Source organism: Daktulosphaira vitifoliae, unplaced genomic scaffold (genome assembly GCF_025091365.1).
Source record: "Daktulosphaira vitifoliae isolate Bord-2020 unplaced genomic scaffold, ASM2509136v1 Scaffold_3, whole genome shotgun sequence".
Classification (NCBI taxonomy): Eukaryota; Metazoa; Arthropoda; class Insecta; order Hemiptera; family Phylloxeridae; genus Daktulosphaira; species Daktulosphaira vitifoliae.
In genome coordinates, this window is record NW_026099574.1 from 11,966,677 (window position 1) to 11,990,748 (window position 24,072).

A 24,072-nucleotide genomic window follows, 5' to 3' on the forward strand; every position below is an offset into this window, starting at 1 on the left:
AAAATACACAAAATCTACGACACTCTACTCAAGATTTCACTCTCCGGGACTTAGTTGATTTTTTAATTAATTTGAACTTAGAATATTTTTCAATTTAAAAACACTTAGTCGATTTTTTTAATTAATTTGGACTTAGAATATTTTTCTTTAAAACTAAATGACACTTAGAAATTTTAAAGTGAATTTTGTTTTGGTGAATATTTTAATTTAATTTAATTTATTCAATCATTAATAATATTTTATTTTTCTTATTATGGAAATAAATATCAAATAATATTTTAAACATTACATCTTTTTAAAATTATTTTATTTTAATAATAAACCCAACCTAACTTTAGATTTTTATTTAATTATAAAAATTTATTGTGAGCTTTTCTTATTGGGTAGCTAGTCTCGTTACTAATGTCTTTGTTTTAAAAAACATCGCGCCGGTAGACAGCGTAAAGAAACTTACAAATATATTTTTGGTGTTTAATTTTTGTCTTGGTGATTATTGTGCCGCATCCTTTCAAGGTGCTTTATTTTAGCACCGGGACACATTGGGCCACCACAATTCTGCCTTGATAAATTTTTTACATAGATATAGATATTTCTGAATCTTGTTTTGGCCAGGCCAGAGGAAAATTTAAGAAATATTGGTATCGATCTCTCAATAAAATATACTCTCTAAAAAATAACTTATTCAACAGACGTAAAAAAAATCAATAAGTAAAAAAATTAAAATTGTATTTATAATAAAATACAGAGTGTTTAGAATCTATCACAAGTAAGACCAGTTGTAGACTTTGTGTAATTAAATCATATTATTTAAAGTCTTGAATCGTTTTTATTGTTAATTACATAGACTATATGACGTGTAGTTTAAATCGTATACGTAGTACGTTTAATGCGGAAATCAACACAGGATTACTTGAAATATGATTGTATTACATAGGACGTAAGGTAAGTACAATTTAACCTATGCTTTCGAACTTCCAACAATCTATTGCGTGATAAACCATTAATAATTAATGAGAGAAATAATTAATGAAAAAATTAATTTAAATAAAATTGAAGACAATTAAATCTACATTAAAATTACAAAAACTTATAATAAATAATTATTATAATAATTTAATAAGTAACCCTAATTTCTTTTTATTCTCTCTCTTATTTTCTACCCAACTCTTTTTATTTTATTCTTTTTTATTCTTGGTTTATTACATAATGTTTTGTTGTAAAAATTTAAACTTAGATTTTAATGTCTTTTGAAATATAGCCTGTTTAGGCGTTGAAAAAATAAAATAAAAAAACCCAGTACAGGGGGGTTGTAGCACAGTGGTGATGTGGAATAGTTGGATCAAGTATAATGATATCTGACAGCATTATATTGACAATAATTAACGCATAAGTAGTAAATCATAAAAGTTACAATTAGCTACCTGTATTTAAAGTCCCGTTTATTTTATACACGTGTTCAATTTCGAATAATTGTAATTTTAAAGTGAATAACAAGTAAATGAATAAATATGAATAAAAAATACGATCACTATTAATTTATCAAACTAAAAATATGTTTCCATTTGTAAAAACAAAATTGATACTCTTATAAGTGATGAACCTAAAATTAACTGATAACAAATAAATGTATAATTATAAATAACTAAAAAATCTAAAAAAAAATCGTTCAAAATTATTATTATTTTGAGAAATATTGATTGTCTAGGTGAAAATAATTAACTTGTAAATTGGATATGACGGATATAGGAATTGATAATTTCGGTACACAATAATATTTAAATAATTACTATAACTTAATAGAAGCACATAAAATATTTAATATATTTTAGCATTTTTAGTTAAGTTTAAATAAACTTTAAAGGAACGTATAAAAAGGTTTATCGTTTAAATCATTTATATTTAGTTGTGAAGTTTCCCCAGTTTCATAATTCATTTGATTTTCTGAAAATAAGTTATGGATAGAACAGTTAGTCAACAAATATGTTGTAATTAAAATTGACTATAAATAATTTAATTTTACCTTCCTGATTATCTATTGGCGTTGTTAAGTAAGTTGATACGTATCTGAGTTCTAAATTGAAGAAAACGCAATTCAAAAAATAAAAAATGTTTTAATTTAACGTATTACATTAAATATTAATAATTAAGGAATCAACCATGATAAATTTTACAAATAAATATGTACCTTCATTGTGCAGAATTAATTTTAAATGGTTCTCATTTAAATTAGCATAACTAGTAAATCCTAAACAAATAATTAAAATTAAAACATTTGAAACGGTCAGATAAAATTACTGTAAGTAATTAAAAAATTACCTTCTTGTACGAGAAATAGGGTTATCATTGAAGTGTCAGTGTTTGAGTTATTTAAAATGATTTCTAAATAAAATGTTATAAATTTGTTACGATTTATAAAAATAATGACAAGTTGTTGATATTTTTATCAAAAGTATAACAAAATTTACCTTTATAATTATCAGGTAAAATAATTTCTAATGGAATAGAAACCATTTCAGTTTGGATATTATATAAGAAACCTAGTTTGAAAAATTTATTAATAATTGTATTGTATATTTTATTTCTAACTTGTACGTTAAGATAATGATGAAATTCTATATTTGGATTATGAGATGCTCTGTATCTGTATTCATTCCATAATGAGTTTAGGTCCACTTTTCCAATTTCACAAAATGTGTCAATATCTTTATCTATAATTGCCTTATATTCATTTAAATAATTATTAAAATACTCTAATACTGGTTTTGTTATTTCAGGATCGTCCTGTGAGGGTTGCAAATTTTTTAATGATTCTTTAATAGAACCATAAGATTCAAAAACAGAACTCATCATATAACGAACATTAAGATTTGTATTCCATGGTTGAGTATGGTAACTTTCGATAGTATCCATAGCTCCTTTCATTTTTTTTAACATTGGAATAATTGCAAGAGTATTATTTATAATCTCTACAGAACAATTATACATTTGTTTAGGGCCAGCAATGCTATGATGACAGTAGGTACATAATTTTTTCAGCATGAAGAAAATATACCGTAGATCGTTGGCGTATGAGCAACCAAGAAATAGAGTGGCAATTCTTATTCTGCTTGAATAATTACTGCGGTTAAAAGGTGATTTTAAAATATCTTGTATTGTATAATTATTTCTTAAATACTCAACAGTAGTAACGTCATTTAAATTTTGCCAATATACATTTTTAAAAAAAGTGTGAATTGCATTTGCATCATGAATACTCTTGTTTCTTTGAAAAACTCTTGATGCTTCAATAACTTGAACCGAGCACATTAAAAAAAATATTATATATTTTTTAAAAAGCAACATCATTCATGAAAATAAAAGTGAAAAATATTAATTCAGTAAATATGAGCTAATTAAGTTTTAAGAACTTCCAGTTTCAATATTTTTAAAAAATTTTAATAAAATTTTATAATATTACTAATATATAAGTTTTAAATAAGTCATTTATGTCAATAATTTGCTTTTATTACTCTTAGGTTATGATTATTATTATAAACTATTAATCATACTAGTATATAATATGTATACAGTATACATATTTCATCATTACCACAAAATTATTTACAGAATAATAATAATTTAAAAATTTTTTTTTATTTTTTGATAGCTTTATTTACATATTATTTTTGAATTATTAGCTATGTAATACTTTTTAAGTTCATTCCTTATACCTTGTTAATGTCACCTTAGTTTTCTAAAATAGTAACACATATTTGAATTCAATAAAATGATTGAGGATTTATTTTAATAGAAAATAGCATTTGAGTTTTGAACATAATTTTATTCGTTTATTAGTTATAAAAATTTAAAGTTTCAAATTTTAAAGTTAATATACATGTATAATATAAGAGAGATGATAAAAACAGGAAGCTAATTGTTTTTTTATGATATTGCTATCACAGATACGAAGCGTTTATTGTCAATTATGACTCTACAGATATGTTTTCTGTTATGCCAGTTAATATATTTATGAATGCTATCTCACATCAATGTTCCTTACAGCCACATTGTGGTTAATTAAATCTGTGGATAAAGTCATAATTGACAATATCAGCTTCGAATCTATGAATAACTACTTCATAAAAAAAAACCCATCACAGGGGGGTCGTGGCACATTGGTGACGTGGAATAGTTGGGTCAAGTATAATCATATCTGACAGTGATTAAAATCACTATCATATAAAACGCTTTGATGCAAATCTTTAGTTACTATTGATTGTTGTGTCATAAAAAAAAGGTAAGGTTGGAAAGGAAATTATAAGATATTTTGGAATGGTGAAATACAAGAAATAATTTTTGTCATAAAAAAGGTGATGAGACGATAAATAAATTGAATATAAATATAGAAATAGAATATAAATATTATGGTTAACGGATGGTCGAAGTTCGTTTAGCTACAAGATGAAAATAAAAGTATACGGTATATAATCATGAATTCTTTGTTAAGATACAATGACCACACATATTTTGTAAATCGAAGGAAAATTATATCCGTATTACGCACATCTGAATAATATTAATTCTATCGTATACTTTGATGTGAGATAGCATTCATAAATATATTAACTGGCATAACAGAAAACATATCTGTAGAGTCATAATTGACAATAAACGCTTCGTATCTGTGATAGCAATATCATAAAAAAACAATTAGCTTCCTGTTTTTATCATCTCTCTTATATTATACATGTATATTAACTTTAAAATTTGAAACTTTAAATTTTTATAACTAATAAACGAATAAAATTATGTTCAAAACTCAAATGCTATTTTCTATTAAAATAAATCCTCAATCATTTTATTGAATTCAAATATGTGTTACTATTTTAGAAAACTAAGGTGACATTAACAAGGTATAAGGAATGAACTTAAAAAGTATTACATAGCTAATAATTCAAAAATAATATGTAAATAAAGCTATCAAAAAATAAAAAAAAATTTTTAAATTATTATTATTCTGTAAATAATTTTGTGGTAATGATGAAATATGTATACTGTATACATATTATATACTAGTATGATTAATAGTTTATAATAATAATCATAACCTAAGAGTAATAAAAGCAAATTATTGACATAAATGACTTATTTAAAACTTATATATTAGTAATATTATAAAATTTTATTAAAATTTTTTAAAAATATTGAAACTGGAAGTTCTTAAAACTTAATTAGCTCATATTTACTGAATTAATATTTTTCACTTTTATTTTCATGAATGATGTTGCTTTTTAAAAAATATATAATATTTTTTTTAATGTGCTCGGTTCAAGTTATTGAAGCATCAAGAGTTTTTCAAAGAAACAAGAGTATTCATGATGCAAATGCAATTCACACTTTTTTTAAAAATGTATATTGGCAAAATTTAAATGACGTTACTACTGTTGAGTATTTAAGAAATAATTATACAATACAAGATATTTTAAAATCACCTTTTAACCGCAGTAATTATTCAAGCAGAATAAGAATTGCCACTCTATTTCTTGGTTGCTCATACGCCAACGATCTACGGTATATTTTCTTCATGCTGAAAAAATTATGTACCTACTGTCATCATAGCATTGCTGGCCCTAAACAAATGTATAATTGTTCTGTAGAGATTATAAATAATACTCTTGCAATTATTCCAATGTTAAAAAAAATGAAAGGAGCTATGGATACTATCGAAAGTTACCATACTCAACCATGGAATACAAATCTTAATGTTCGTTATATGATGAGTTCTGTTTTTGAATCTTATGGTTCTATTAAAGAATCATTAAAAAATTTGCAACCCTCACAGGACGATCCTGAAATAACAAAACCAGTATTAGAGTATTTTAATAATTATTTAAATGAATATAAGGCAATTATAGATAAAGATATTGACACATTTTGTGAAATTGGAAAAGTGGACCTAAACTCATTATGGAATGAATACAGATACAGAGCATCTCATAATCCAAATATAGAATTTCATCATTATCTTAACGTACAAGTTAGAAATAAAATATACAATACAATTATTAATAAATTTTTCAAACTAGGTTTCTTATATAATATCCAAACTGAAATGGTTTCTATTCCATTAGAAATTATTTTACCTGATAATTATAAAGGTAAATTTTGTTATACTTTTGATAAAAATATCAACAACTTGTCATTATTTTTATAAATCGTAACAAATTTATAACATTTTATTTAGAAATCATTTTAAATAACTCAAACACTGACACTTCAATGATAACCCTATTTCTCGTACAAGAAGGTAATTTTTTAATTACTTACAGTAATTTTATCTGACCGTTTCAAATGTTTTAATTTTAATTATTTGTTTAGGATTTACTAGTTATGCTAATTTAAATGAGAACCATTTAAAATTAATTCTGCACAATGAAGGTACATATTTATTTGTAAAATTTATCATGGTTGATTCCTTAATTATTAATATTTAATGTAATACGTTAAATTAAAACATTTTTTATTTTTTGAATTGCGTTTTCTTCAATTTAGAACTCAGATACGTATCAACTTACTTAACAACGCCAATAGATAATCAGGAAGGTAAAATTAAATTATTTATAGTCAATTTTAATTACAACATATTTGTTGACTAACTGTTCTATCCATAACTTATTTTCAGAAAATCAAATGAATTATGAAACTGGGGAAACTTCACAACTAAATATAAATGATTTAAACGATAAACCTTTTTATACGTTCCTTTAAAGTTTATTTAAACTTAACTAAAAATGCTAAAATATATTAAATATTTTATGTGCTTCTATTAAGTTATAGTAATTATTTAAATATTATTGTGTACCGAAATTATCAATTCCTATATCCGTCATATCCAATTTACAAGTTAATTATTTTCACCTAGACAATCAATATTTCTCAAAATAATAATAATTTTGAACGATTTTTTTTTAGATTTTTTAGTTATTTATAATTATACATTTATTTGTTATCAGTTAATTTTAGGTTCATCACTTATAAGAGTATCAATTTTGTTTTTACAAATGGAAACATATTTTTAGTTTGATAAATTGATAGTGATCGTATTTTTTATTCATATTTATTCATTTGCTTGTTATTCACTTTAAAATTACAATTATTCGAAATTGTACACGTATATAAAATAAACGGGACTTTAAATACAGGTAGCTAATTGTAACTTATATGATTTACTACTTATACGTTAATTATTGCCAATTATAGCTTTATAATATATTAAATAAATATTATAATATCATAAATAAATTATGAAACTGGGGAAAATTCACAACAAAATATAAGTGATTTAAACGATAAACCTTTTTATAATTTTATTTGAAGTTGTTATATTATTACCTGTCTGCATCTTATAATCATCCAAACATTATTTCACTTTTAAATTTTTTTGTTCAACAAAATTATGTTATGTATTATACATATATCATGGTAATAGAAAATAAACTTTTAAAAGGCTACACTAAAAATGTTTAAATATATTAAATATTTTATGTGCTTCTATTAAGTTATAGTAATTATTTAAATATTATTGTGTACCGAAATTATCAATTCCTATATCCGTCATATCCAATTTACAAGTTAATTATTTTCACCAAGACAATCAATATTTTTCAATATAATAATAATTTTGAACGTTTTTTTTTTTTTAGATTTTTAGTTATTTATAATTTTACATTTATTTGTTATCAATTAATATTTAGGTTCATCACTTATAAGATTATCAATTTTGTTTTTACAAATGGAAACATATTTTTAGTTTGATAAATTAATAGTGATCGTATTTTTTATTCATATTTATTCATTTACTTGTTATTCACTTTAAAATTACAATTATTCGAAATTGAACACGTGTATAAAATAAACGGGACTTTAAATACAGGTAGCTAATTGTAACTTTTATGATTTACTACTTATGCGTTAATTATTGCGAATTATAGCTTTATAATATATTATAGAATATATGAAGCAGTTTTATNTATAATATATTATAGAATATATGAAGCAGTTTTATTTTCTTATCAAATTATTAGGTATACAATACTTTAATAGAAAATAAAATAATAAAAGTTGAAAGATTCTAGTTTATCAATTATTCGCATAAGAGTTTGTGTAATATATTTATAACCTTGTTCATACTTATTTTCGACTCTTCTATAGTAATGACGCATCCAAGTGTTAATACTAAATGTGTATTTTTTTATTTGTTCATTCAAAATGTGTAGATTTTTTATATTTCACGGCTTGACTTAAAAAATCATTGCTCGTAACATTATAACAAATATTATACAGTAAATAAAATAAATTTATACCAATAATACTATAGAATTATACCAATCACAAATGAAAAATTTCCTTCATAACTCGATGTGCCAGTTCAAAACTTCAATATCTAACAACCCAGCAAGGGGGTAACGGCACAGTGGTGACTTGGCATAGTTGGATCAATTATAATGATATCTGACAGTGATTAAAATCACTATTAAGAAAAAACGCTTCAGTGCAAATCTTTAGATAGTGTTTAATTTTAAAAAAATGATGGATTATTCCAAAAGCTACATGATCTGCTAGTTCCTTATTAATATCCTGACTAAGATAAAGTATATCAAATGAAAAAGGTATTATTAAAAAATATTATTTCTCATAAAAAAATTATGTTGATTTATCATTCGGTAGCCATTTACACCACGAATACGAAAGTCCAGAGGTCAAATTTTTTTTTTCTATTATAAAGTATATTACATTACGTTTAATATAAGATATATATAAAAGTTTCAGACCTTCAGAAACACCTTCAAATGTTAAATTGAAAAAGAAAATTTTTTGTGAAAAAGTTGTCATTTTAAATCTTTTCGTGTGGGCAGATAAAGGGTCAGATTTATAAAAAAAATATACCAAATGATAAATAAAGACATCAAGCATCTATAAAAAAAAATTTACTGATCCATACACTTTACAAAAAGTTATAGCATTATTAAGTTAATTTTATAAAAAAGAATTATTTTACAAAAATCGTAATTGTATTATTAACTTTGATGTCTATTTTCACCACAAACACAAGTCCAGAGGTCAATTTTTTTTTTTTTCATAATAAAGTACATTACATAAGCTTTAATTTAAGATCATAAGAAACGCTTCGATGCAAATCTATAGATAGTGTTTCATTTAGAGAAATTGATGGATTATTCCAAAAGCAATATCAACATTTATTTCTTTAATTATATCCTGTGATTAGTAGTTCTTTGATTTTAAAATATAATATATGAATACATACTAATTATAGTTTTTAAATTTAGTATGAAATTGTGAGGCCAGCTATGATGTATGGTTCATAGTGTTGGGCGGTTGATAAGAAAGTAGAGCAGAGAATAAGTGTAGCAGAGATGAGAATGCTTAGTTGAGTGACTGGAGTGAGTAGAGAAGATAGGATAAGAAACGAGCATATAAGAGGAAGTATAGGTGTTGCGTCAATCATGGATACACTTCATGGTAAAATTAATACCTTCTCAGCGTAGCATCGAAGCTAAAATTGAATATGTTAACATAACTTTTAGCTCAATTACAATTTTGAAATTGGCAATATTAAATAGAAAATTTTATGAGAATTAAAACAATGCTATTTTTAAGATTGATATATAATCAGAAAATTTTATAATTACTATTTACAAATTATTTATCAGAAAAACTCATTATTTCTTTGCATTTATATCGTAATAGAATACTTAAATAGAAATCATAGTAATCATTTTTAAGTAACTTTTGGTATTATAAAAATAAGGAATATATTATATTTAACCTATTTTTTTTAATCAAAGAAAGAAAGATGTATATAAATACATTCACTACTTCTCATGAAAAAATTGTATTGATACATACATAATAATTCGCATCGAAGCTAAAATGTATTCATACACATGTATATAAGGTTTTTTTTTCTCAGCAGTATTTTAAGCAATGTCTAGACTTAATATTTTAGTTATGTCTAACCTATTTTAAGTTTTATAATTATGAACGGTTAAATTTTATGTAAATATATTTACTGGGAAATTTCTATTCTTTGCATTAAATGATGTCGTTGAAAATTAAATGTATAATATTTTTTTGCAGAAAAATTAGATGTCCCATTTACTTCAAATTGATTTGAAAAAACCCAGCACATTGGGGTCACGGCACAATGAGGACGTGACATAGTTGGGTCAAGTATAATGATATCTTACAGTGATTAAAATCACTAACATAAAAAACGCTTCGATGTAAATCTGTAGATAGAGTTAATTTTTCAAATATATGACTTGTTGTTCGCCGATATCCAGTTCAAAACGCCCGGTACGATTGATATGTTGTTGGACGGAGATGTCTTTCCACATACTGTACGTCCAAAGGCGGAGATCATACACATGAAAGGTTTACCCTATGGGCTTGACACCTATCTAGGATGGGTATCAGTCAGTACAGTTTCGCTCACTGACACCTCGCCACAGCCATTAACGTCACTTGCCGTGACTCTTAGCCCACCTGTTAAATTATTAAAAAAAAAAAACAATTCTTATTAAGGTTTTTTTTATATTTCTCTTATTTAGCTAGTACAAAATGATCTAGTGTATTTTTCTTTATCGATTTGCTGAGTAATAATAGAAAATTAATCTTACTTTGGAATTTTGATTCATATAGAAGATATATAGCAATATTTCCTAGTTTTTGGCAATAAAACATTAAGAATTCAATAATAAAAAAAATCAATCTTAACATTTATGTGGAGTATGGTAAAATGGTACATTCATCGAAAATAACGCTTAGTTAAAAAGTAAAATTTGATTATTTTTCCAAGTTCATATAACACTTTACTTTATTCACATTACAAAATTTAAATCTGAAAGCAATATTTTTAAAGACAATTTTCTAAAGAGTAATAAAAATATATATGAATAAACAAAAAGAATATGTACAGTTTTTTTTTCAGAGCTATCAATAAATGCTGTATATTTGTCTTCAGGATATGGAATTTTAAGTGCATTGTATTGCTTTTCAAAATTTTCAACTAAACCAGCGATAGGAATAGCATTCTTGTATTTGGCCCATTCAATTTTAGATGCTTCTGAGGATAATGCAAACATTCTGCAAATTATTTCGTTCAATATTTAAAATATATATTAGTAATATAACTTTATATAATTTTTTTTTACTCATTTATCACATTATATTAATCTATAAAATTTTAATTTAAGAAATATTTAGCGGTAAACATTTAATTCGGTCAAAAATGATCTTTGAATGATCTTTACATACTTTCGGAGGTACTCATCAGATTTAGCTTTAAAAGCTAAATAAGCAGCTTTTTTAGCTTCAGGAACACGTTTACTAATAGCAATCCAATTAACAGACGACTGAGCAATTCTTCTAGCCATTTTAATTAATATAATAACTTGTATAAAGATGGATAACAAAAGCACACTTTGTTTGAATTTACAAATGCATTCAGATTCTTACAAAAATTAATGTTATCACGCAGCTGTAGGGATGGCAACGATATATCGATTTTTTATATCGATTAAAGATGTTCGATATTTATATTTAAATTTATATTTTTTGTTAGTTTGTCTAGCTAATAAAAAATTTAAAATGTTTATAAATACATTATACTTCAAGTTAAATGCAATAAAAAATAAAAGCTATTTTTAGTTCAGGTTACTCTAAATGATAAGTTCACTTTTTACGTCCAGTACTGAATATTATTATTACTTTTTTTATGAATAATAGAAATACAATAGTACTTATAATGCACTCGGATAAATCATAATTTAATACAGCTGAATATTCTTAATTCGTAGAATTCGACAATTTTTTAACTCTCTTACTACACGAGAAAAAACCAATACATTGTTATAGTCAAACACACGAGTCTAATATACTAGACATTTTTCTGATTATATTGATTTAACTCAAACGGTTTGTTCACATACTTTATAGATTTCACCAGTATTTCTTTTAGAGGTGTATACAATTCATTTTAGCTTCGATGCGAAGCTGAGAAGGTATTGGTTTTACTATAATGTGTTTTTTTTTTTTGTCTGTTACCACTTTTTCTCAGCTCTCACCGAACGGATTTCTTTCAACGATACGTCAAAAGATCACAAATTGTATCTAGTCGAAAACATTACCCTTCAAAATTGAAAAAATTTCCCTCGTTCCCCGTAAATGGAGAAAACCTCCAAAAAAATTACAAATTTAAAAATCGCTAATTTTCAAAATTTTTTCAATTTTTTTTTCTAAAAACTGCCGTAACTTTTTCAAAAATGAACATATCAATATAATTCTTTTTTTTATAGATGCTTGATGTCTTTACCTATTATTTGGTATATTTTTTTTGTAAATTTGACCTTTTTTCTGCCCACAGGGGGGATTTAAAATGACAACTTTTTCACAAAAAATTAACTTTTTCAACTTAACTTTTGAAAATGTTCCGAAAGGTCTGACTCTTTTATATATATCTTAAATTAAAGCTAATGTAATGTACTTTAATTTGAAAAAAAAGTTTTTGACCTCTGGACTTGTCTTCATGGTGAAAACGGCTACCGAATGCTATTTTCGTGTGAAAATTCTCGATTTTATTATTCATATTATATTTAACTTTATAATGCTATAACTTATTAAAAAGTTTATGGATCCACACAATTTTTTTATGAGAAATAATATTTTTTAATAAACCTTTTTTCATTCGACATACTTTATCTTAATCGAGATATTAAGGAACCAGCAGATCAAGTAGCTTTTGGAATAAAACACCAATTTTTTTAAAATTAAACACTATCTAAAGATTTGCATCGAAGCGTTTATTTTTGATAGTGATTTTAATCACTGTCAGATATCATTATACTTGATCCAACTATACCACGTCACAACTGTGCCGCGACCCCCCTGTGCTGGGTTTTTTAACATTTTTTATTTTTTAATATCATCAACTAATAAATATTAAGTAACAAGGTTTATTAAAAATTTTACAACAATCAAATTTACATATTATTTAATAGCATTAGTAAAGTATTTAAATAAAGTAGCTTTTAGTGTGAAATTGTTTTAAGGAAGGATTGATAGATACTAACAAAACTTATAATAAAAATAAATTTATTAAATTAGTTTCTTAACGCTAAAATTTTATAATGTTATTGTTGGATACACATCGATATGTTGTCGAGAAATTGTGTTATGATTATTAATAATATTGTTATGCTACACCGGTTGATGTCGGTCTTCTCTCTATGTCTGCGTTGTCGCCGTCATCTTAGCGTATTTTCAACTATAAGCTCAATGACGCTTGCGAGCCAGTAGTTTTTGTATTCGTTTTGTTGTAAAAGTAAAATATCACCTTTGCGATCGTCACACCATTGTGCTTTTAGTATATCGCCGTTGGGTCTATATATTTTCTGAGATACATCAAAATACTATTCACAACATATTATACACGTTGGTCAACTACTTGCATTTGATTTCAATTGATCCTTTCAATATACAACATTATCATCCACCGTTTCAACTAGCCGATAAGCATAATGCTTGTTCATCTTCTTTTTAAGACTTACTCACATTTATAATTTATTATTTGTTCATATCATCGCCATTGTGGCATTAGTATTAAGTTCCCTACCTATCCACATTGGTGTATATAAAATTTTATGATTCAAGTATTATACATTTAATAATAATATATTGTAAATTCATTCTACATTTATTCATACAGTCCACTCACCCTTTTCCTTTTACTCGACATAGTCAGACTTAAGACAAAACAAAACAACGATCGTTAATAGAACCCACGTGAATACTACCGGGTGCTGCGTTTATTCATTGGTCCTTCGAGCATTGCTATTTATTTGTCTTAATCATTAAAATATAATGTATTAGAGGCATTTTAAAGTAAATCTGGAAGAAAAGACTCTCATTGGAGTACTACTTTATGGGATAGTTCCCTTAAGTCGATTACCGAAATTCATAAATTCGCCATTAAGGTTAAGTCAGACATTAACCTTAAAGAACAGCTTGAAGTATGCGTTCGTCAATTAAGTGTTTATTGAAAAACAGTTTCGCGAACATCAAGAGACTATTGTAAGCGCGTTAATAGAACTCTATCGTGTCGAACTATTCGATAGTATCGTTTCGCCGATGACCGTTGAAATAGAACACATGTTTTATGATATTAGTGCTGCTGTATTACTAGTTTCAAAACGTGAACACCCCGCAACCCTTTGTTTCTGCGCCCAGCCATTCTCATACGTTATACCATAGTAAAATGAATTTTACTATGCGTTATACGACAACAAGTATGCGAATATGAACTTGAAATTTGATTAGGTAGTATCACCAGACTGGACTACTTTTGTGATGCATTTGAATCTATTGTGAACGTCGATTCCAATAAAATTAGGCAATTCCATTTCCTTCTTTCGTGTTTGTCCGGCTCCGCGCTCACTGTCATAAAATTTATACCAATTACGGAAGCCAATTATGATATAGCGTGGAACGCGCTTACTGATAGGTATGAAAACAAACAAGTGTTAGCAACGGCACACTTGGATAAAATCTTTGCATTTTGGCCTATAAATAGTGAATCACTTTCATCTTTGTAACTTTTTTTGAATGTGTTCAAAGAAAATATTGAGGCAATCAAAATTTTAAGTGTAGACAACCTGTCTGGTTTTTTACTTTTCATGTACTCAATAACACGATAAGACACTTATTTGAAAACAATATATCCCAATCGATTATTTCTACTATGGATGACTTGCTGAACTTTGTAACGTAAAATTTTGGAAAATCTTAAAGGTTCCAATCTAGCTGCGTCGCGTTCGGTACAGGAAAATTCGCAGTCGCCAAAAGATTTATTAATCACCGTCGCGTTTAACAATCTAGAATCAACTGTTAAAAATAAAATTCAGTGTTCTTATTGTCAAAATCGTGCACATTCCCTTTATCAGTGCTATACCTTTCAAAAAATTTCTATTCGGAAAAGGCGTGAACATGTTTCTGCGCACAAATTATGTTTTTCTGTCTCAAACCGAGTTATGTTGCATTTTCAAGCACTTAAAACTTGGTGTCTAACAGGTACGAGAAAAAACACCACACTATTTTGCACATGGATCAACCAGCGCCATCTAATTCGTCAAGTGTTGATCAAACAGGTGATACGTCACCGAAATTTGATTATATAATTAAAAGCTGATTAAATTTCACACAAAACTAAATTAATTACTAAGTGGAGAAATACGGTCGTCACCCTCAATAAGCAGAGTTGGTAGGGCGGTGTATATCATTGTAAGTGGGGATGGGTAGTGAGTGAGTGAGTCAACTCAATGAGTTGACTCTTTTAGGTGAACTGAACGAGCTGAATCAGTGTGCCATAGTACTGTGACTCAATGACTCAGTGTGGACNAACTGAACGAGCTGAATCAGTGTGCCATACTGAGAATTGAATTTAGTTTAGAACGTTTTATCAATAAATTCTGAATCATGTGAATTGTGATACATAGATTTAACATACAGAAGTAGAAGTTTATGGAGCAATATTTGGGTCATCAATCGTCTCTTCTATTACATGAGTCTTTGTGTCTAATAAATTTGAGGGAAAATTTAATGGATACTTAGATTTAATATGTCTAATTAAATTTGAAGTCGAAGAATGATTATTTTTTAATTTTATACGACAAAGTCCGCGCTTTACATGAATATTATTTGCTTCAAGTTGAAAAAATCCCAAATAACACTTGATTTACTCATTCTAAAATGAAATAAAATACCTTTGTAAATTAAATAAAGTGTTTCACAATTTTCGATTTTGTACACAAGATTTACTGTGATCACAGGAAACAGCGTTGACATAATAAGTGAAATTTTAAATAAATGAGACTAGATTATACATAATATGTCAGTTTTTAGAACAATATTCATTCAAGAATAGACCTGTCATTGCATGCAAAAAATTTTTGAAATATATGAAAGAAGAGACCTATTTTTCTCACTGCATGCACTAAACATTAAACATTGATAATACCTACATTGTATTTGTATACCTAATTTAACACATAAATAAATCTATGTGTTGATGTTAATAATAAAATAATAGTTTTTTTAGATTTTAAATTTACTCTTTATTTCAATAATAATTAACAAATTTAAATATAATTAGTAAAACTATTAAACAATTTAATAGAAAAATATTTTATAAATATCAAATAACCAAATAAATTACTTTTTGTGTAACTATTGTGGGTATGTATTGAGAATCTAAAATTTTAACAGAAGAAAAAAGGAATCAAACTATTGAATGATTAGAAGTTTTAACTTAAAATTAGCTCAACCATCTTATATGTAAAAATCAGGGTTTGAGGCCCATCATCTCATAAAATTATTAATTAGTAATTACCAACTACTTTTTCCATAATGCAAATACAATTTGAATTTGATTCTCATTTCTCTGGCGTTTTAATTTAATTATAATGTTTATATATAAACAAATAATGAATAAAAAATTATTGATAGCAATATTACATTTCATTTTACAATAGTAGTTAATATATAATAATTATTTACAGTGAGTAAAATGAATTATTATTGACATTTGTGTAAAACAATAGTTCATTGATATTTCATATTTAATATTAATCTAGCCAAGATAACTATTAAGGCGCATTTAGAAGGCACTCTACGAGTATGCCTTGCGAGTTGTAATTCGCGTTCCACAAACTTCTACAACTCACGAGTCAGAATCGCGCCTTCTCCTAAAGATTCGACGATTTGGGGGTTGGGATTTGGAGTTGACTGACTGAGTCAACTCATTTGAGTGAACTGATTCATATCAGTGAGTCAAAAATCCCATCTCTAAAATTATAAAACTATGTTAACTAATTTTATAATATAAAATTAGTTTACATTAGATAACATATTATGTTATCTAATGTTGTTTCAACTATACTTAATATTAATCTGAGTTTTGAATTTTAACTGATAAGTGACTATAGTGTCTGTTATTTACGTAATTCATGTCAATTGATTTACATGTATTATAATATAGACAATGCTAACGAAAAGCAGTTAATTGAAAATTGAATTTAAAATTAATATTAAACAACAAATTTAATAAAACACTTTACTAAATAAGAAATAGACCCCTTAAATTAAAATATGCACAACGCAACATATACATGTGACGTCATGCAGAGTTATGGTTGGTTGCATATTTTGCCCCTAGAACAATCATGCGCACTAATAGGATCGAGATTACTTCTTAACATTTTACTATGGTTGCAGTATGTTGACGATGTTCAATTAGATGAGTCTTTGTCGGGTAGTTGGCGCTCCTAGCGGTGTAAACTTTTCGGTTAGCGATAAGCAGAGTTATATCATAGGACAGATATATAATAATTGTTTTATTATATATCTGTGCGTGATATTGTAATGCATTCACATTAATATAAAAGTAATAATATAAATCAAAACACTTTTTAAAATGTAATATTACATTTTAATGAAATATTTTATGACTACAATACATTCATGCCGTGAAATATTTTCATGAAGAAAAGAGTTGTTATTACGGGTTTGGGTGCTATTTGCCCAGCCGGTGCTAGTAAAAGTTCTTCTTGGAAAAACGTTTTATTAGGGAAATCGTTTGTACAAAAATTAGATAGTAGTCTTTATAAAAATATTCCAACGAAAATAGCAGCAACACTAGATGGTATCAGTGTACCAGAGTTAATACCTAAACATAAAGTTCGTTCAATGGCACCATCAACCCGTCTTGCTTTATTGGCTACTCATGAAGCTGTCAATGACTCTAAATTATTTGAAAAAAATGTTGATAAAGAAAACATTGGTGTTAGTGTAGGAGTAGGCATGGTAGATTTAAAAGATGTTTGTCAAATGGCAGAAACCCTACAGTCCAGTTACAGTCGAGTAAGCCCTTATTTTGTACCACGCATACTGCTTAATATGGCAGCAGGGCAAATAAGTATGGAATATGGTATTCAGGGACCTAATCATGCGGTATCAACAGCCTGTGCAACAGGTGCTCATGCCATTGGTGATGGCTTCCGATTAATTCAACATGGTGAAGCTATAGCTATGATTTGTGGAGCTGCAGAATCATGTATAAGTCCTTTATCTATAGCCTCTTTTTGTAGATTACGAGCATTGTCTACTCAAAATCACACACCAGAATTAGCATCGAGACCTTTTGATAATAAAAGAGATGGTTTTGTAATTGGTGAAGGTTCTGCCATATTAATATTAGAAGAATTAGAACATGCCCTTAAAAGAAATGCTAAAATTTATGGAGAAATTATTGGTTATGGTATGTCTGGAGATGCAGCACACTTAACAGCACCATCTGAAAATGGTCAGGGTGCCTATTTAGCTATGAAAAGATCACTTAATGATGCAAAAATTGATGTATCTCAAGTCACATATATTAATGCCCATGCTACATCAACTCCAGTTGGTGATTCTATAGAATTAACATCAATAAACAGGCTATTTGGTGAACATAGTAAAAATGTATATGTATCTTCTACAAAAGGAACCCATGGTCATTTATTAGGATCTGCTGGAAATTTGGAAAGTGTTTTTACAATCCTGGCTTGTCATGAAGGTATTATACCACCAACAGCTAATTTAACAGATATTTGTGTAGAAGCTAAAGATTTAATTTGTATAACTCAAAATTCAGTTAAATGGAGAGAAACAAAAAGATATGCTTTAAAAAATGCATTTGGTTTTGGAGGCACTAATGCAAGTCTTTGTTTTACCAATTATGTAGCATAATGTTATTTAAAAAAGTTTAAATTTATTTTTCATTATATCAACTGTAGGGATCACAGAATGCTAATGCAGTTAGTGCTTTTTGATGACCTTCATATTCACGTTCTATATTGCCAGTTTCTATATTCCATAATCTTGCTACACCATCTGATGAAGCTAGAAATAAAAAAAAATATTTTTAATTTACCATTCATAATTAGATTTAAAAAATAACTATTAATAGAATTTAAAATATATGTAAAATAATTTTAAAAATTTCCTAAACAATGTTTATCATTGCAAATAATTGATGAAAAAGTTTTGAATTTTACCTACAAGTATATAATTAATTTGAAAAATTATGAATTGTCAAAATACCTGTTAACAAGTGTTCAGAATCATTACTGAACGCAGTATCCCAAACCCATCGTTGATGGTCATCTTTTAACTCTTGTTTCAATGAAAAGTCGCTTGTTTTCCATACACAAGCTGTTTGATCTGCTGATGTAGTTACTAATAAACTATAATAAATATAAATTATTCATTAAAAAACAATAATTAAAAAACAAGAAATTATACTTACGTTGAATTTGGGCTAAATTTACAATGGAGAGCATACTTTCTATGAGCTGTCATTTTATGCTCAGGACTTAATCTAGATCCATCTCCATTAAATTTCCAAAGATAACAATTTCCTTTGTTATTAACAGATGCTACATAATTTGCATTAGAGTCTACAGCTACACACTGTATAGAAGCATCAACCTCAGGTATCTTAAAAATAAGAAAATTGATATTATAACAACTCTTAAGATTATGCTATACATATTTTTTTATGACTTATCACTCTAACATGCTAATATTAAATCTATTTAATTAATAAATATCTAATCTTTAAAAGCATGCATAGAAATTGATAATTATAGGAGAATCATTGAATAAACAAAAAGTCTTTTTTTTATTGTTAAAAATAGTTTTTCATAAAATTAGCCAAATATTTTCAGAAAAACTATTTTACAGAATGATATATTCCTATTTAAGATGGAAGGAGCACAAATAAAATTTTGCAATTTACAAGCTAATATGAAAATATTTTTGAATTGATTATGAGCAAAAAATAACACTTTTATAATAATATTGCATGGCCAATAGAGGGGAAGTGTACCCCTATGCCCATTTTAAATATACCACAGTTACAGAACTATGTTGATTTAAAGAAAAACTAGCTGGTAAGTTGGCACTATAACATTATCTTATGATTCTATTAAATATTATAATAACAAAATTAATGGTCTTACAAGTTGTTCATTATGATCAGTCTTTAAGTCCCATATATGTAATAAACCAGATTGATCACTTAAAATAAGTTCACCTTGATTTGGATGTAGACATATACTTGTAATAGGAGCATTTGTTTGAAATATTCTTTGACATTGTAAATTTCTAGACCTAAATTCATTTTTTATAAATAACTGCAAATTTAAAATATTGAATAATAGAATTACCTTAAATCCCATACACGAGCACTGCAATCTTCCCCACATGTAAACATCCATTTACCATCTTCATGGAAGCCAACTCCTGTTATATTTTTAGATATACCTTCATAATTCAAAATTGGATTTGGATTACTTGAGTTTAAATCATACATTCGTATATGTTGAAAACCTTTAAAATATAAAATATTATTTTAAATATACAATTATTTATTTATTACTTTACCAGCAGCTGCTAGAAGTTGTCTATCAGGAGTTATTTCCAATGCATTTACTTGCTAAATAACTATAGTTAAGTTAACTACAGGCAATGCTATTACAAAACTTATATCTGATATTTTTAATGCAATAAAATTAGAAAAAATTTTAAGATTTCTTCACCAAATTATTAATTTTGATAAAATTACATTAACTAATAAACAAAGAAACATATTTATAAAATATTAATTTTATGAGTACTATTAATTATTTCAGAATTATATAAATTTTAAAAGTAACGCTCAACATTTTAAATGATTTTGTTACACTAATGACATAACCAATAATACTAAATTAAAAATATGATGATCTAAAGGATACAGAATCTAAATGAGTTAAACTTCTATTGCAAACTCCAGTATTAGCATGCCATAATTTTATTGTATGGTCATATCCACCAGTAGCTAATAGTACTTTTTCAGTTAGAGCACTGTCAACCATAATTATACTAGAAATTATAGTTTAAGATAATTATCAGTTACAAAATTAAATTATTGGCCATAGAAAAAAAATATTGACTGCAAAGAATATAGAACTTAATTTTAAAAATATTTACAAAAATTTTACATATAAGTTTAATAATATTTTACCAGTAATTCTCTCAGCAAATAAAGACTTGTTTTTCATTTAACTGCTTTGTGATATCATCATATTTTTTAAGTGATAAAAATTTTATCACCATCTCCGTTCCTCATTATTATCATAATAATTAAAACTGTATATAAAAATTTCAATTAAAAATATCTGTCATAATTCATTTTTAATATAGAAATAGATTAATTTAATAATTATGAACAAACAATTTTTTATAAAAGATGCGGTGACATCATTAGCCATTGTCATTGCAGATCATAAGCAAAATTCCGATGTATCCAATGTCACAAAAAGCTTAGACAAATTGAGATATGGTTTAAAATCTACATCAATAAAAAATCAAGTGATTTTCAATTTAATTATTCAAACAATAGTTTTTCCAATCTATAGATTATAAAGTTTTTTTTTGTCACAAATTCTTATTTTAAATTTTGTAGGATGACATACTTTGTGTACTTCAAGTTTGTCAAGAAATTGATTCATCAGAGTTTAATTTAGTGTCAAAATGTTCTAAAATACTAATTAAGATAATTCCAAAATTAGAATCATGTGACAAAACATGCATGGAAAATTTTATGTCTTGGTTATTATCATCTATTTTACAAGTGAATAATACAGAAATTTCTACTGAAAAATTTAATGATATTTTAAATTTATACACATGTACATTACAAAAGTATGGGCATCAAGGCTCTAGTAAAAACATTGATGTAAGATTTAATAGATAAATTACTTTATTTTAACTTATTGAATAGTTGATTCTTCTACTCAAAAAATATGATGTCTATTTTAGGTAATACCCCATATTATGACAATATTTTCTCCATTTTTAAATAAAATTAATATGAAAATAGAAGAACGATCAGATAATATAGATACTGAAATTGTATTTTTCAAATCTTTAAATGCTACTGTGAGCTTTTTAAATGATTTCAATCATGTAGAAAGTATTGGAATGTGTATTATAAAATTATTAGAACGATCAATTAGTAATAGTAACAATGCAAAGTTTCATGAACAAGAAGTAAAAATTCAATTTAATTTTTGCTGATTACTACAAAATTACAAAACTTACATTCAACAACATTTTATAGGTCTTAAAATATAATTTAAAAATATTACAAGAACTTATTGAATCATCAAAAATATGGACTATCAACAATTTTAATAAAATCTTACCTATTGTGTTATTATATTTACGTTATGGATTATTATCAGATTACTCTTTGATTCCAAGTAATTTGGAACCTTCTCCAATTGTTCAGTGGGAAACACCATCAAGATTAGATATATCCCAAACAGTATGTATATAAAATCTGATTTTACCTTAAAATCTAAATTAATTATGAAAATACTTGACTATAACCATCTTAAATAAATTTTTAAATAAACACAGACAAACTTAACAAATAAACGTCGACAGAAAAAAAAAAGAATAACAGAATCTAAAAATAAAGTACCTAAACTTGTAGCTTTTACTGTTGAGGAAGAGAATTTAATGAATATCAGAGATTCTGATTTTTCTGAGGATGAACCTATGACTAATTGTACAAATGGTTGTAATACATGGGACATACGTCTTCTAGCTGCACAGACTATGAAAAAGTTATTCACTGTAAATAAAAAACTACATCAATATTAATCTTAAAAATTGTTTTAAATTTTTAATTATATGTTATTTTATTGATAGATTGTTGAGAAAAAAACTGTATTAGGATATTTGTATACAATTATAGATGGCCCTTTTGATATCCAAAGTTGTTTACGATTGAATGTTGATAAATTTACAAGAGATCCATCATCAAAAGTACGAGCAACTGTTGTTACAGCTATTACATCAATATTCAATGGTTCAAAAATATTTTTTTCTCAGGCTCAATATAGGTAAATTAATAAACAAAAATTTTTGATCATCTTATAATGAATGTTATTTAATTTTAGAGAAAAAAAAGGTGCTTTTACAACATGGTCTGATACACTCGCTGAATATATTATTAATATACACAATACACTTATGAAAGCTTTTGAATTTGAAACCCATGGTGTTCGTTTAGTATTATTGCATTGTTTTTCTACTATGGTGATAAATACTCCTTACCCAAAGTTGTGCAAAAATCTACTTGGTTCTTTGTTAACTATCCTATTGATGTACACAAAGTGTGAACCATGCGGTATGTCAAATTTACGCACTTGATTCATAAATAATTGCAATAAATTGTTCATAAAAGTTTAAAACTATACATTTTTTTTTAGAAAACTAAATAATCAGTAAATAAATTTAAGAAAAAATCACTACCTAAATATTAGCTGATCCTAAATACTTGAAACTTTCCACCTCTATCATGTCCTCTCTTATTATCACTCATCTTCTGGAAAGTCAAAATAACCAAAACTGATTGGGTGGGTAAAGTGGAGAGAAGCGTATGGTGTGTTATGCAATAAGAGAATTACAATTAGATTGAAAGGTTAGTTCTATAAAACTATAGTGAGACAAGTTATAATATATAATTCAAAGTGTTACAAGACAATAGGGAAGAGATGGAGTGTAGTAGAGATGAGATAGCTTAGATGAGTGAGTGGAGTGACTAGAGAAGATAAGATAAAAAACGAACATATAAGAGGGAGTATAGGTGTAGCGTCAATCATAGATAAGATGAGAGAAAATAAACTTAGATGGTATGGTCGTATTATGAGAAGAGAGGAAACGGAAGCTGTAAGAACAGTTATAGAAATTAATCTTGAAGGAAGAAGAGGTAGAACCTCTTTTTGGAAGACGAAGAAAAAGATGGAGGAATGTTATTGAATGCGATAGAACGACAGCGGATGTGAGCGTTGAAGATGTGAGAGATTGTGTCAAGTGGAAGTTTAGGTTAAGGGTGGCGTCCCCAAGTAGTTATGAAAAAGGAGA

The 24,072-nt window shown here is 26.4% G+C and overlaps 6 protein-coding genes across 9 annotated transcripts in view; 3 read left to right on the top strand and 3 right to left on the bottom strand.

Annotated features, from left to right (window-relative positions):
- The window catches only part of LOC126902414 (uncharacterized), a 76,599-nt gene that overhangs the window by 47,008 nt on the left and 5,519 nt on the right, over positions 1 to 24,072 (top strand). The window contains exons 1-8 of one of the 3 annotated variants that reach the window (XM_050679659.1): positions 19,821 to 20,045; positions 21,386 to 21,507; positions 21,602 to 21,874; positions 21,958 to 22,188; positions 22,259 to 22,465; positions 22,561 to 22,779; positions 22,855 to 23,048; positions 23,106 to 23,335. In XM_050679659.1, the coding sequence (XP_050535616.1) occupies positions 21,728 to 21,874; positions 21,958 to 22,188; positions 22,259 to 22,465; positions 22,561 to 22,779; positions 22,855 to 23,048; positions 23,106 to 23,335 (1,228 nt within the window). In that variant the 5' untranslated portion in view covers positions 19,821 to 20,045; positions 21,386 to 21,507; positions 21,602 to 21,727. Of the gene's footprint in view, positions 1 to 19,820; positions 20,046 to 21,259; positions 21,508 to 21,601; positions 21,875 to 21,957; positions 22,189 to 22,258; positions 22,466 to 22,560; positions 22,780 to 22,854; positions 23,049 to 23,105; positions 23,336 to 24,072 lie in introns of those variants that run through there. The other 2 variants (XM_050679658.1, XM_050679660.1) reach the window with 2 other exon arrangements.
- On the bottom strand, positions 1,794 to 3,428 carry LOC126902418 (uncharacterized). The gene is made up of 5 exons (XM_050679668.1): positions 2,466 to 3,428; positions 2,317 to 2,379; positions 2,186 to 2,245; positions 2,021 to 2,071; positions 1,794 to 1,941 (listed from the first exon to the last, which is right to left on the bottom strand). The coding sequence occupies exons 1-5, from the start codon at positions 3,343 to 3,345 to the stop codon at positions 1,856 to 1,858; spliced, it is 1,140 nt and encodes a 379-aa protein (XP_050535625.1). The 5' UTR covers positions 3,346 to 3,428; the 3' UTR covers positions 1,794 to 1,855.
- On the top strand, positions 5,175 to 6,809 carry LOC126902417 (uncharacterized). Its single transcript, XM_050679667.1, has 5 exons — positions 5,175 to 6,137; positions 6,224 to 6,286; positions 6,358 to 6,417; positions 6,532 to 6,582; positions 6,662 to 6,809. Exons 1-5 carry the CDS (start codon positions 5,258 to 5,260, stop codon positions 6,745 to 6,747), a joined length of 1,140 nt encoding a protein of 379 aa, XP_050535624.1. The 5' UTR covers positions 5,175 to 5,257; the 3' UTR covers positions 6,748 to 6,809.
- Positions 10,895 to 11,557, bottom strand: LOC126902039 (ATP synthase subunit d, mitochondrial-like). The gene is made up of 3 exons (XM_050679061.1): positions 11,317 to 11,557; positions 10,977 to 11,145; positions 10,895 to 10,900 (listed from the first exon to the last, which is right to left on the bottom strand). Exons 1-3 carry the CDS (start codon positions 11,433 to 11,435, stop codon positions 10,895 to 10,897), a joined length of 294 nt encoding a protein of 97 aa, XP_050535018.1. The 5' UTR covers positions 11,436 to 11,557.
- LOC126902416 (3-oxoacyl-[acyl-carrier-protein] synthase, mitochondrial) lies at positions 17,379 to 18,898 on the top strand. Its single transcript, XM_050679666.1, has one exon. The coding sequence runs from the start codon at positions 17,593 to 17,595 to the stop codon at positions 18,838 to 18,840; it is 1,248 nt and encodes a 415-aa protein (XP_050535623.1). The 5' UTR covers positions 17,379 to 17,592; the 3' UTR covers positions 18,841 to 18,898.
- Positions 18,843 to 21,257, bottom strand: LOC126902422 (target of rapamycin complex subunit lst8). 2 transcript variants are annotated; one of them, XM_050679673.1, is made up of 8 exons: positions 21,161 to 21,257; positions 20,892 to 21,018; positions 20,539 to 20,590; positions 20,322 to 20,484; positions 20,115 to 20,265; positions 19,400 to 19,590; positions 19,195 to 19,337; positions 18,843 to 18,993 (listed from the first exon to the last, which is right to left on the bottom strand). In XM_050679673.1, the coding sequence occupies exons 2-8, from the start codon at positions 21,009 to 21,011 to the stop codon at positions 18,878 to 18,880; spliced, it is 936 nt and encodes a 311-aa protein (XP_050535630.1). In that variant the 5' UTR covers positions 21,012 to 21,018; positions 21,161 to 21,257; the 3' UTR covers positions 18,843 to 18,877. The 2 variants fall into 2 exon arrangements, with proteins under 2 accessions (XP_050535630.1, XP_050535629.1); XM_050679672.1 differs by lacking the exon at positions 21,161 to 21,257 and having other exon boundaries at positions 20,892 to 21,154.

Coding starts and splice junctions, on each gene's coding strand:
- LOC126902418 (XM_050679668.1), bottom strand. CDS start 3,345: ATGATGTTGCTTTTTAAAAAATATATAATATTTTTTTTAATGTGCTCG. Junction 2,380..2,465: donor TTTACCTGATAATTATAAAG/GTAAATTTTGTT, acceptor CATTTTATTTAG/AAATCATTTTAAATAACTCA. Junction 2,246..2,316: donor CCTATTTCTCGTACAAGAAG/GTAATTTTTTAA, acceptor TTATTTGTTTAG/GATTTACTAGTTATGCTAAT.
- LOC126902417 (XM_050679667.1), top strand. CDS start 5,258: ATGATGTTGCTTTTTAAAAAATATATAATATTTTTTTTAATGTGCTCG. Junction 6,287..6,357: donor CCTATTTCTCGTACAAGAAG/GTAATTTTTTAA, acceptor TTATTTGTTTAG/GATTTACTAGTTATGCTAAT. Junction 6,583..6,661: donor GCCAATAGATAATCAGGAAG/GTAAAATTAAAT, acceptor ACTTATTTTCAG/AAAATCAAATGAATTATGAA.
- LOC126902039 (XM_050679061.1), bottom strand. CDS start 11,435: ATGGCTAGAAGAATTGCTCAGTCGTCTGTTAATTGGATTGCTATTAGT. Junction 11,146..11,316: donor TCTGATGAGTACCTCCGAAA/GTATGTAAAGAT, acceptor AATAATTTGCAG/AATGTTTGCATTATCCTCAG.
- LOC126902416 (XM_050679666.1), top strand. CDS start 17,593: ATGAAGAAAAGAGTTGTTATTACGGGTTTGGGTGCTATTTGCCCAGCC.
- LOC126902422 (XM_050679673.1), bottom strand. CDS start 21,011: ATGGTTGACAGTGCTCTAACTGAAAAAGTACTATTAGCTACTGGTGGA. Junction 20,591..20,891: donor GTTTAACTCATTTAGATTCT/GTATCCTTTAGA, acceptor ATAGTTATTTAG/CAAGTAAATGCATTGGAAAT. Junction 20,485..20,538: donor ACAACTTCTAGCAGCTGCTG/GTAAAGTAATAA, acceptor TATATTTTAAAG/GTTTTCAACATATACGAATG.